Source organism: Neolamprologus brichardi, chromosome 16 (assembly GCF_056152115.1).
Source record: "Neolamprologus brichardi isolate AB-2024 chromosome 16, ASM5615211v1, whole genome shotgun sequence".
NCBI lineage: Eukaryota > Metazoa > Chordata > Actinopteri > Cichliformes > Cichlidae > Neolamprologus > Neolamprologus brichardi.
Window position 1 is genome coordinate 5860567 of NC_142119.1, and position 13724 is coordinate 5874290.

General features: G+C 40.8%; 1 protein-coding gene across 2 annotated transcripts in view; it reads right to left on the bottom strand.

The window, feature by feature from the left end:
- The window catches only part of adarb1b (adenosine deaminase RNA specific B1b), a 120421-nt gene that overhangs the window by 7338 nt on the left and 99359 nt on the right, over positions 1-13724 (bottom strand). For both annotated transcript variants that reach the window (XM_006793681.2, XM_006793680.3), the window contains 5 exons: positions 11751-11865; positions 9050-9218; positions 8740-8891; positions 6311-6479; positions 966-1147 (listed from right to left, as the gene is read on the bottom strand). In XM_006793681.2, coding sequence (XP_006793744.1) covers positions 966-1147; positions 6311-6479; positions 8740-8891; positions 9050-9218; positions 11751-11865 — 787 coding nt within the window. The remainder of the gene's footprint in view (positions 1-965; positions 1148-6310; positions 6480-8739; positions 8892-9049; positions 9219-11750; positions 11866-13724) is intronic.

Consider the following 13724-nt stretch of genomic DNA (forward strand, 5'->3'; position numbering starts at 1 on the left):
AGCGAGATAATGAGTTCAAGGACATTGAAAAGATGGCGCAGAAAGCTGAATCAGAAGGAAAAAAACCACACAAACTTGTAAGAGTTGGCCAAACGTCTGCAAAATGAAACAGCGGGGAATGAACAAATGCAGGGATACCGACAGGTACGCCCTCATGCAATAAAAAGGATGTATGTTATATCAGAAAAACACAAAAACTCGCCTACACAAGGCGTTTTGTAGAGAGTATAGCAGCAGCAGGAACTCTCCGCATTTCCACCTTTTTTCTCAAAATTAACAATACATTTTTTTTTCTTAATGCGACCCTAATACTCCTTTATAAGCTTCAAAGCAACTGTAAATAAGCAGGGCTGGAGCCAAACATTTACATAATAATTTATGACTTCTTGCAAATGGCTTTATATACAATATTTTAAATGAAAAAGAATATTAAGTGGAGCAGAAATGCAAATGGAAAGCAGACTCATCTTTCCTCAAACACAGCATTGTCTTACAAAAAACAACCAAAATACAAAGACTGCATGCTCTGCATCTAAAAATAGAAAGTTGAAAAGAGAGAGAGAGAAGAAAACACTCCAGGAGTCCTGGTCTATATGGCCTTTTTAAAAGGTCAAGCCAATGCTGAAAATTTACACAAAATGATAAAGCTATTCAAATTCCACAGGAACTCGGTAAATGTCAGCTCAGATCCAACAAAAGGAGAAAAGCAATAACTGTCTTCCTGTTCCTGTGGGGCTGACTGACCAGCGGGGTGAATTAATGTGTTTACTGCTTACGATTAAAATCTTCCTCTTTGATATTTAGACAGCTGCGGGTCGATTGGTAAAGATTAACACAGTGATCCTCTCAACCCGTGAAATCGTGATGACTGATCTATAACAGCAGAGATCTGCAGAAGGAAACTTGATGATGCACTTTTCTTACTTTCCCACCTCATCTACATCAAAGAAGGCGAGGGCTCTTACCGCTGAGAAGAGGCCTGTTGAGGGTGAACTGCTGGGGCAGGTCTTCGATATCTGCGATGCGCTGGTACATGGCCCTGGAGAGGTGGTCTGCATGGTAAAGGCTGCCCAGGATGATGCTGGAGAAGTAGATTGGCTCTGTGAAGTAGCTCATCAAGGAGCCCTGGATGCCCACCACGTTCCACCTGCAGAGAGAAAAGCACACGAGCTTCACAACAACTTCAATGTATCATTGAGGCAGTTTTAGGATTTCAGTGTACAGGCAGCACATCGCTGTAATGTTCACAGGCTGACTGGAATACACACAAAAACAGAGTTAATACTGCATATTAGTACATGAACACTGAGTCCTATCCTACAGCTATCTACAGTGTGAGGTATCCAATTCCATTTTACCCAAACTTCTGTTTATTTCCATGCTGTGCCATTAGCCATCTTTCCCCAGTCACTCTCCTATTTACATGCTCTGTGAAGCAGTGCCTGCCCTCCTCGCAGAAAGACAAATACATAAGGAGTCAGAGAGCCAGAGAGAGAGAGAAACTTCTCTAACTCTCTCTCTCTGGGTAGATGGAGAAAGAGTCAGTTAGGGTGTGAAGGCAAAGAAAAAGCGAGAGCGAGAAAAATGAAGAAAAATAACAGATGTGGGAAATGTTAGAGAAAGGTGGTGCTGAAGGCTGCTGGCATCTTATACAGTGCATTTTATCTGTCAACAAATCCCATCGAAAGCTCAAAACCCAGTGATGACCTGCTTTCCAGACCGTGCACATGGCATTCGGCTCCAAACCCACCGAATTCAAAGACATACATCTGCAACATTTGAAATGTTTAATCAAAGAAAAAGGCTCTTTTCACTGACAGGTTACTTCTACTTTCACTCACTGCTTTGGTACGTTTGATGAGGTCTAATGCTCCAAAACTATTTGGTAATGTTGAAGCAGCAAAGCAACTGGTTTGTCTTTTTGGCCTCAAAATATTCCTGTTAAGGTTTAATCACTAAAACTATTTAGATGAATGAAAAGCTCATTTTTAAGACAGAGAAATTAAATCCAGTACTAAATAACACTGGTGTCCATGTTTCAGTCACACCACAGGAAAATCAGGGAAGCAACCTCGTTACTAGGAATATTTAGTGATTGCCCGGTCACTGTATTTAATTAGTTTATGAACAGTGACCGATAGCAAATAGTTGCATGCAATACCCTCAACCTCTGGACTCGACTGCACAGTGCAACCTGGTGGGAGGCAACCTATCTGCAAACAGACAGATTGGTGATGGTTTGTATAAAACTGCAAACCATAATCTCTAATCCAGTTTTTAAACAGAGACAGATTACTAATGCACCGAAGCGTCTGCAGTGACAGGCACGACTTGTGCGCAACATGTCAGATCTATGAGATTCTGAACGAAAGCTTTTAAGGTGAATTTGTGTGTATGTACACGACAGCAGCTTTGCAAGAAACGGCAACAGAGTTGAAATTTACACATATTTATCACAGTTAATCTCTGTAACTGCCACTTTGACCCAATTCAGTCTCAAACTTATATCACACTGAAATGTCTTTTCGCCATTTTATTGCTGTCCTGATGCATCAAAGTCACTCTGCAGATGGCTGAGAGTGGTTGCAGACCTGGTCTCAGCCTTCGAAGCAAACATTTCAAAGGCATTGAGACCGAACGTTCATTGCACACAGTCACAATAATTTTGTCAACATAATTTTGTTTGTGTTGTGCTCTCCAGCAGCATCAAAAACACCTTTAATGTATCTTCTAGAGTCCAGTCGAGGTCACTAACAGGATGTTTGTGAGATGAGGCGTAGCAGTAATTACGTCCAATAATATGATAATAAGGGTGGGACCAATAGTCTATATTTATAGTCAAAACAAAGCATCTATACTGTGATAGTGTTGCAGGAACACCATCATCAGTTACATCAGTTACAATGATGACTCGTGATTAGGGATGGGTATCGAAAACCGGTTCTTGTTGAGAACCGGTTCCCACTGTTTCAATTCCTTGGAATTGTTTGCCATTTTTGCAAACCATTCCCTTATCGATTCCAGTTTCCCCGAATGACGTCACCACGTTGCGGAGCGTCATTTACCTGGCAGGAAACATGGCGGCTCAAACGCTCAAAAGTTTGGTTATACTTTTCGAGAACGGATGACAACAGGGCAACTTGCAATACTTGCAAAGTAGATATTTCATTTAAGGGAGGAAACACTACGAATATGCAAAAGCATTTGCTCACAAAACACACGATGACCTTAAATGAATGTCGTGTTTTTAATTCCGCTCCGGACTCGTGAATCTCAACCCAGCAGCAGCGGTAACGTTTGCACGTCCTCTCCCGTTAATGCGGCAGGTAAATAATCAACTAACAGTCCATATTATGTTAGCGCGATCTGCCTTATTACAAAACCTGCCATTACTGTGCATTTAGGTGACCATGATGAGAGAGACAGAGTCTGGCTCAGATGCTGGCAGTTCTCGCTGCAGTCTACTGTTAGCGTCTCCTTTCAGGCCACGATAGACGAATGTCACCGAGCAGTGACTCAGTTTGTGGTCAAAGGTTTGCACCCATTTGCCACAGCAGATGATTTTCAGTAAGTGAATGTGTTTAATTGTAGGCAGGGACATTACTGGATATTCTTGTGTAATTGCTACAGAAGAATATTTATTTTATTATTTTACATTTACAATTTTTTTTCCTGGGGACCCTGTGACACCCCATTGAAGAGCCGTAGGTTGGATCTATTAAAATCTCACTGTTGGGTTTGTAAGGCAATGTTACTCCTAAATTTCTGTCTTGTTCAAAGAGAAGATATGAAACAAAGTTCTAAGCTATTCGACCTTAGTGTTCTCCTTTTTTAAAAAGAATCGATAAGAGAATGGATAAAGGATCGAATCGTTAAACAGAATCGAAAATGGAATCGGAATCGTGAAAATCTTATCAATACCCATCCCTACTCGTGATACTGAAGGTTTTTGACAACACAGCTACAAGGCACAAAAAGCCCTAATGAACTAAAGTGTTGGTTACAAAAGTGATGCTGCTACTTAATTGGACAACTTCATCACTGGTGATGGTGTTCCCGTTGCATTCGCTGATGTTGAGAGAAAAACCGTGAGTATCACTACCCTTTGTCTTTAGGAGAACATTACAAAATGAGGGTTGGCTAGCTCTTCTCATTCTCCCTTTTACTTCAGGCAGACTGTTTGAGAGTCTGTGAAATTACCAATGTGAACCCAAAACAATCAAGAATAATATGCACACATGCAAAAGACCGCAGGCTATGCAGAGGGTCCATTGTTTCCGTATGCAATATTCTGTGTGCGCGTTTGTGAGAAGGCGTGTGTGGAACGGCGGGAGGGCAAAATAAAATATCTAAATTCACTGTAGCTGCGAGCAGTAAAGCACACGTTCACACATTCAGCCCAGTCAAACAGCTTTATAATATTCTGTGCCATACACAAACTGCTGCAACACACACACGCACACTCACGCTGTTTCATCACAGCAACATGGTGACACATATACACCTGTATACCCTCTGAAGGACACACATACACACATGGGGTAAAAAGCCACAACAATCAAGCGAGCTCACACAGAGTTATGTTGTGAGAGGCATTCAATTTCATTCCTGTCAAACATCACTGTATTTCTTTATCGCTTTTTTTTCTCCCCCCAATACCGTGCTTTGTGCGACTACACACACTCAGATTGTACACACTCAAATGAGAACAGGGTCAGAATAGGTCAGAAAGCACACGTGATGAGCTGCTACAGCAATAACAAAAGAAAAGAGGAAAACTGAGAGAACAATTTGCCTTTATGCTAATGAACTCATTCAAAGGACAGACACCAGGCAGAGAATGGCTCGTTCATAATGACGCCGTGTAATCAGAGGAAAATGAGAGGAGTGAAAACAATGTGTAACGAGGGAGCACTGGGGGCACGGGGCAAAGCCTGCTCGTCAGTAGCTGCATTGAACGGCAGCCCTGTTGCTAACTATCACTCACGCAGGGACAGAGGCAGGTGGGTGGAGGATTTCTGACACGGCTAATAGCCGTGTCATGAGGAGGTCGCGCCGCAAGTCGTGCATAATAGTTTCTCACAGTGGAAGAAAGATACTCATACCTTAATTGCTTACATGCATTTTTTTCTGCTTCTTGATTTCAGCACTGATCTGTAACTCGTGTCAACTTTAAAAATTTAGTCAGACTTAAAAACGTCCACCTTATTTTGCCCTCTACTGACTCGGATCCCTCCACGATGGACCACCACATAAAATGTAAATCACACAGTGAAAGGGCAGCTCACGTAGTGCAAACAGCATTTGCTAGTCAGTAGACATGTCCCTCCTCAAATACACACTCAGCATTCAATCACTCGGTCCATTCGGGCAAAATATTATGATCCGGGGCACAGAAAGCGAGAGGAAGAGGAGGAGGGCTCACGAGAGGAGTTATGGAGAAGCTTCACCGTTCATCACAAGAGAGGCAGAGTGTTGCCTTGAACACGGACACAGACTAAAGACGCTATGATGTGTCTGCAAAGATAGACCCGGGGGCAGTATATCAATTTAGCTGTCCCTGACACCCCGGGAAGGCTTGAAATGGCATGGTGGATGGACAAAGCAAAGATAAAGCGCTGTACAGTCGATTGAAGCAGTGGAAAATAAAACACCTGAAAAGAGTCTCATGTAACACATCTGGTCAGGGCTGAAGGATGACGTGTTGCTTTATGTAGCCTTCGCTAAACTAAAGGTTTCTAATAACACACAGAAAGCAATTCAATCATCATATTGGTCTAAGAATGGGAGAAAACCCAACGGGTAATACAAAGCCTGCAGGAGCATGACTCTATTGATATTGACATTTCTGTCAATATGTCCACGATGTATGGAATTGTTTCTATTAATATAATTCATCATCTTTAGTGACCTGGAATCACATATACTGTATAACAGGAGACTTGTAGGTTTGTACAGACGTGTAGAAGCATCTGTTTTTTACATTTCTGATGGTGTTGACTTAAACCTTCAGCTTCCAGCCTCCTTCATGCCAGAAACCAGTGTAGTACTAGTCGCAGTTCCAGTTCATGGAACTGAGAAAACTGATTTCACATTTGCTCTAAAAGTTACACAAATAGAAGTTAACATATTTAATTGTGACAAAAAAAGAAAAAAATCTTCTTTAAAGTGTACTTTGATATTTTGGTTTATTTATATTGTTTTATCTGTTTTATTCGTGAGAGGCTCCCCGGTTTGTACTTTGTACTTACAAACAGAGTTTCTGAATATTTCTAAGGACGACAACTCAACTCAATTTATCCCAAAATACCTCGCAATCTTGTCACTGCAGGACATGGTGAGTAATCGCTCCCCTTGAAGAACACCGTCCCAGGTCTGGATGGTGTTGCTGGACCTTACAGGGATGGTGCCCTCCCCGGACTCGATTTTGGTCCTCAGCTGACCCCGCGCTTTCCGGTTAGGATGTCTGTCTCCTTGGTCTGGGTGGCACATAAGCAGAAGCACATAAAGGAAGAGAGGAGTGTGAGTTTAATTTACTCTTTTATATAGTTTTATGTGACACTCGTTTGATGTTTGGAACATTAAATCTGTTGGTGATAGAGTGATACAGTTTGTTTGATCAGGAAACATTAAAGAAAGTGAATGTGTGGGTGAATCTGTTTCTTGGTGTCATTCTACTTTTCTTCAGTTAAAAAGCAGGAAAAATGAGGAAACACTGTGGAGTGGGAACCTGTTGCAGTAGCTCTCTTTTGCTTTGAATTTCTTTTATTTTCATGATTTAATGCAAACTTTTCCTTTATCAAGTCTTGTCAAGTCGAGTTTTGCAAGCCTACTTGTGTTTCTTTCTTTATATTAGACTCTTGTTAATGTAAATCTCCACGAGCTGTTTGCACCTGAAATCCCAGAGGAGCTACCAAGGAAACGACTGGGCTGCAGAACAGTTTCAGGGATGATCATGGGGAAAGAGAGGTGTTTGGACAATAAGATGAACAACTTGCTGAGTAGACCCAGGGGGAACACTGTGGGTGTAGTCTGATGTGCTTCACGGTCTGCTGTAGTGAGATGCTGCCTCGCTCACACTTCCTGGACCACAGTATGAACATTGCTGGCTCCGGGACTTTTTGGGAGGAAGATTAATCTGAGCCGTGAAAAGAAACGATGGCTCTAGTTGCGACTGACAATTGGTTTAATCCCAGACGTGTTACAGGTGGATCGATTCAGCCATAGCAGGCATTTATAGAAAATATGAATAAATTATCATGAATAAATTAAATCTGTTTTTGTGTGTTAACCTAAAAGTTTTGACATTTTCGGGAAAATGAAAAACTTTCCTCCATCAGCTGATGTAGCGCTTATCCAACTGAGCATGGCTGTGATGGGATGTGGATAATTAACGGATCCAGGCCGTCCTCTGCATATACAACTGGTTTGTGTAAAACCAGTTAGAGCTCCACTCCCACAGTGACTGATACGGAAAATCTTTACCACAGTTTCTAGATTTACTGAATCGCTGTTTTTTTGCCTCTGTCAGTGCACCCCAGGGCAGCTGTGGCTACAATGTAGCTAGCCAACACCAGTGTGTGAATGTGTGTGTGAATGGGTGGATGACTGAATGTAGTGTGAAGTGCTTTGGGGTCCTTAGGGACTAAGCAAATGCAGGCCATTTACCATTTTTTGCATTTGCTGTTAGCCGAGTTCCATCTTTAGTGTAACATTGAACTTTTTAAGCTACCTTCTTCTTCTGTGATTTTAAATGTGTTTTATTGAACAAAGTTTTGCATGCTTTGGCAGCTTTATACATCCCATCCGTTGGGATGAATAAAGCATTTGCCTGTTTACACTCTTAAAGTGTGAGTCAAGGTTTTGACTCACACACTTTAAAACAGAAGTTTTGTCTGTTGTTGTTGTGTTTTTGTGAAAAAGTTATTAAAAAAAAGTTACATAAAACCTCAAATGCCAAAAAAATTACTTTCCCCATTTCTATGCTAATATATACAAAAATCTACCTCCTCAACATGCAAAAACAGAAGTTTTGGTGGAAATCTGTTACACTACCGATCCACCATATGTATTTAATTCAGTGTTTTTGCACTGCAGCTTAAAAAAGTTGCATCCTTGGCATGTACATTAATTTTTTATTCAGCTGTAGAGTTTTTTGTGAGCACTTAATGGTGGACAGACTTCCTCATTGAGAATTCTGACACATACAATTGCGAAACTTAAGTATATAATGGACTGTATAGTAAACAGGAGTGATTTTTGGCACAGTCAGTTATTCTACCGGCAGTAAAAACGGCTCCCATCCAGCGTGACCCGTTATTTATTATTATGTTATCAAAGTTTTGTGCTGTTCCACCAGCAGGCGCCATCTATTCAGTGACTAATTGAATCTGGCTGTTTTTTATTCAGCCTGCCATGTGCAACGGAAGACTCTCTGACAGGAGTAAGAGGGAGGTTAATCAGACAGACAGTGTGGGTGTGCTGGGCGGCAGAGAGACTGATAGCGGCAGACAGAGAATGACAAAAAGCTATAATTACTACTGCCTTGTTTAAATGTGTCTGTAATGTGTATTTGGACAGTGGAGTAAAATTCTAATTAATTGAAATGAAGCACGAGAGGAAAACGTACAAATTTAATTAAATTAAAAAAACAAAAACCTGTTGTCAACACTGAATACTAAGCTGGACGAGACTAAACTAAAAGAGCTGAGCTGGGGAGGAGACGCGAGGGCTGCGTACCTTCCACTCCGGCCTCGTGTGGAGAGAAAATCCTGGCATCTCCACAGGGAGAGGTGCTGATGTAGAGGTGGAACTGAACGTTATCCTTTAACCTGTAGCCTCCCTTGTCACACAGCACAAATATTGATTTGTGGTAGTCCTCCTTGTTGTTGCTATAACCACAGATCGATGAGAAATTGAAACAGAGGCAGACAAATGTCACAAAACCTGTATTTAAAACGGACATTCAAAGTCTAGAAGAAGAACAGAGAGCTGCAGGATTTAATTAGATTATCAAAAAAAAATAAACAGATTGACACCATCCACTGACCTGAGGAAGAACTCCAGCTGAGTGTAGAGGTACCTGATGAGCGAGCGTCGGGCAATTATCTCAGCGTGGCAGTCATTGAGTGCCAGGCCGCGGTCACTCATGTACTCACCGTTGATGCATTTGGTTCCCGTGGAGACACAAATGACCTGTGCTTCCTTCACATCTGTGCCTGTTTGGAGGACAGAGCCGTATTAGGGCTCGTGCTCCTAATGCAAACACTATAAATTCTGTTCTTATGCCCTCAATAAGTCACACTGCAAACATCTACACACTAGCTTATAAGTTGTTACTGTAGCAACCACATGATGAGCTTAATTAGGTTTAATGTCCTTGTCACTGTCTTTATGCTATAGGCAAAGTGACGGCATGGAAAGACGTGTAATTGAAGCAGTAATTGGTGGGGAATTGTAGTTTGAGAGTGAGGCAGAAAGGACCGTGTAGTCAGGATAACATGTCAACGTGGCGCGGCATGCGAAAAGCTGAGAATCCCAGCTGCGCATGAAAACAGTGATGCAATAATGAACAATTTAGCTTTCCAGTATTTCCAGTGTTTGCTATCTTAACTTCACTGTCTCCAAATATCTCGCAAATCTATGTCTAAAAAATGGGTTAGTTTATCGAACTGTTTCTGATGCATGAAATAAAAAGTGCCCCAAATCCTCATCAAGCCTTTCGGCAATGAGGGGAACCCCCCTCAGCTGAGCAGCAACGCACCCCAGGGGATGATGCTGAACCTTCCTGTCTTTGGCCTGCGGTGATAACGATGTGTGAACTGCGTTTGATCGACGGTTTCTTGTAAACCTGGTGGAGTTTTTTTATTAGAAGTTAAATCATTTCTGAATGTGCTAGAAGTGACTACTTCTGCATCTGTGTCGTTACTAAACCGTAATAATTCAAAGAATGGACACAGTTTCACTTCTTTAAGTAAGAAATTCATAGAAAATAAAAAGATGGATACATGAATTTTTTTTTGCATGTTAATCTTTTGAAATTTGAAGAAACATAAAACATAAAAAATGTTGGACTTGAGCCTGGTTTTCATACCCTGTTTCACAAATTCAGTTATGGATAAGATTCCCATTTCTTTTGAATCAAGGCTACCAGAATTCAACCTCTTTTAGCTGTTTTTGCTGTCTGTCACCTTGAGTGAATTATCTACCTAATACAGCTGCTAAATGTTCCACAGCGTTTCAGGGACTGTGTCTGCTTTTTGGTACTGAATAACTCATGGACGCAGTTTTGTTTCCAGCTGAAAGCAGCTCCCTCCAGCATCCGACAACACTGTTACAAAAGCAGCAAGAGATAAAACAGTAAAGGTGGAGGCCAGACAGCTAAATGGCAGTTTTTTTTATGCACAACCATCACACATATACATTAACTGAATATTTTTATTATATAGTTATTATACAGGTGGGGCAATTTTTAATGATTTTTTTTCATATCAGTCGCTATTGCTATATATCATGATAACTAAAATCTTTCTCCTAAAGTTCAAGAAGACCATAAATAAAATGAAATTAAAATTTATTAAATGCTCCAAATTAATAACGCAGACATTAATATAAAAACATGAAAATAATTAGCCCAATACAGTATAATTTTTTTGTATAGATTTAAACAAATTAAAATTGTTGGGGATCAACCCCATAAATAAATAAACAACCACCATTCGGTACATACTCACAGCTCAAATTCCAATAAAAGAAGAACATAAATAAAACTGACATATTCACTCGGCTGCGGTCGGCTTATGCTTTGAGGCAAGAAATAAATAAGCAAATCAAAATTACAGACTGTGCGAGTGTGGTGTCAGGTGGGCAGCGTCTGTTGTAATGCGTGCTACAGGAGAGTGCGTCTGGGAATATGCAGTCTTGTATTTTGTGTTTTAAAGGACGATTTTGCTTCAGATGGCAAAAACTATCAGCAGTGTTGCCTAGCTTTGTGGAATCTTGTTTTTAAAATAGTAACAAATGGATGTTAAATTTGCATTTTTATGATATTATTAGATTATTAATATGATTCTTAAATACTTTTACTGAACTACATTAAATATTTGAAGTACTGCCTGGCTGGTTGAAGGCTGATACAAAACAGCGGATGTCAAACTTATTAAAGTTGTCACATATGATTAAAAATATATAATCAAGGACACATTATAAGGCTATACAAATATAAAATCTTAACCAGGACCTACCACGCTCATTATTATGCTTTTACTCTAACAGAGCAGCTTCATATGAATCACTGTTCAAAATACAGCCTTTCCATATTTCCTTGGCATTTTTGCAGCTCCTCTATCCTGGTCTGAAAGAAGGTATATTGACTCCGCCCTCTTCTCTTTAAGCTAACTTTCATCTGTAAATGTAGCTTTTAAACAGCAGGCGGGTGGAGTTTCTGTTCTCACAGCTTGAGGTTGGTGTTTGAGATGACCACATTAGGGATATCGTCTCTAAGTGAGACAGAAAAACCGTAAGCGAGCATTTAGAGCACTTTGAAGCCTGAACCTTCTGGCTCACAGGGTTTTTTTTTAAAAAAAAAACATGCTTACTATGAGCATCCAGCATCCAGTAAATATGCCTTCAGCTGTATTTGTTGTCAGCTGCTTTTTCTGGGCTTATAACCACAAAATTCCCTCTGATGATGCTCTGAAACTGCCTTTGCTGTGCACAAACGTGCCAATAATCTCTTCCTCCACTCTTACCTGTTGTCATGACGACGCCTGCCAGCACTTTTCGCCGTGCATGCGGGGACGTAAAGTTGTCTGTCAGCTCACTGAACTTATCCACAACAAGGCGAGAGACCGCATCAGCCAGAACCTGGAATTACACACACACACACACACACACACACACACAAAGGCAGACAGAACAACAGGAAGCCATGCACACATGCAGACACACAAACACGAGCTTGTGTCAGATATGTCAGCTTACAAAGCATGTCTGATGTTATCCTCCCCTAGAGCACTGTGTACCTGTCACAGTGTTAGCTTTGGCTTCAAACAGCACTCGGAGCGTTGAAACAGCAACAAGTGAAACTAGGCTGACCCCCTGAGGTATACCTAACCATCTTTCAAGCAACGCTGTTTGAGTTCTGTCTGACAGCTATAATTTACCATCTCCCTCGTGACAGTGAATCACACGGCAAAAAAAGAAGAAGAGCAAAGCAAACAAGCAAACCTGAGCAACAGATGCTCGGCGACACCCCACAAAGGTTTAAAAATCGAGTCCAAGTTATGTGACAACTTCACAAGTCTTCTGTTCATGGACGCGGCTCCCCTAGCTGCTCTTTATTCATCACTAATGTGATGGAAAATGACAACGAGCATGAGGAGAGATGACGCCTGGGTGATCGCAAATTAAGAAAATTAGTCCCAATTTTACTTCCCTGCTACTTCAGAGTCACCCGCTCGTAGCCAGACCATTTGACTTTTTCCGAACGCCAAGGTCATCTATGACTTTTATTCTCTAGGGGTGTAAAAAATACACATCTTTCCTCTGCGTTTCACCAAAACATGTCCAGAATGGTTTGGTAATAAGCTACTGTCTAATATTTTCTTTGTTGCATACTGAATCATTTCTAAAAAAAAAAAAATTGTCATTATTTTTTTTGATTTGGTTGGAGTTTCTATGCAGCGGCACATGACCCATTATACCATGGCAGATGGAAACAGGCTGCAGAAATTAAATATCAAGCGACAGAGAATTAATAGAGCAATTAGTGGGGACGCTATCGTTAAAACGGGCTGCTTGCTGAACGAAACAGTTGACATGTGGAGAGCGCGAGTAAAGAAAAGGGAGGAGGCTTCGGGGAGGGGACTGTTGACAGTGTGTCGTGCTGATTAGCTTTGCTGCCTGTGTTATCTCTCTTCACACACTGCCAGTCACCTCTACAGCGGCATCTAAAGGTACCGCCTTCCTTTAGTCTCTGCTAACCTGGTGTGAATGAGATTTCAACGATAACCTCGCAGAACAACAAGAGCTTGACAGGCGGATCAATTCGAACTCAACAAGCTACAGTGGAATGAGTTCACTAGTCAAGTTATTTTATTAACAGCCTTTAATTCAAGGATCTTTGGCCAATATGTAGTGTTGGAAGAAAAGCAGATTTTTTGAAACTTTACACGTCCGTCTGCTTCCAAAACCAGTCTCAGATTTGATTAAGTGATTAGACTTCTGTCTTTCCCACTTCTGCAATTTTAATTAGAGTTTTAAAGCTACGTACAATTGACAACAACTGACTTAACAAAGACAAATTTGGCCTGATATGGAGTTGGATTCCCTCAAAGGCAAGTAATGAAATGGAAAAGATCTAGGATCAGCTATCGCTCCCTGGAATTAAAAACAGTGCAGAATTTTCTGAATTCTTCCAGCAATAAACATGTTCTTATCTGCAATTTCTCAAAATCAAGACTTTATATTGATCGCCCCACAATGTAACTCATGACCTATGCAAGCATTAAGTGGAACAGTATGTGAGGAAGCACGAGTCCATTGTTTATCCTTATGCATTATAAAACAGTCCTGTGTAACTGATACCCACTGGTGCATCTGATATTTTTATGATGAGATATGATAATGCACACGTTTTTTTTAATAATAAGGGTATTAATAACAAGTCTGTTGCAGATGTATAATGAAGAGCCTAAAGGCATGATGCAATCAGAAAATCCTTA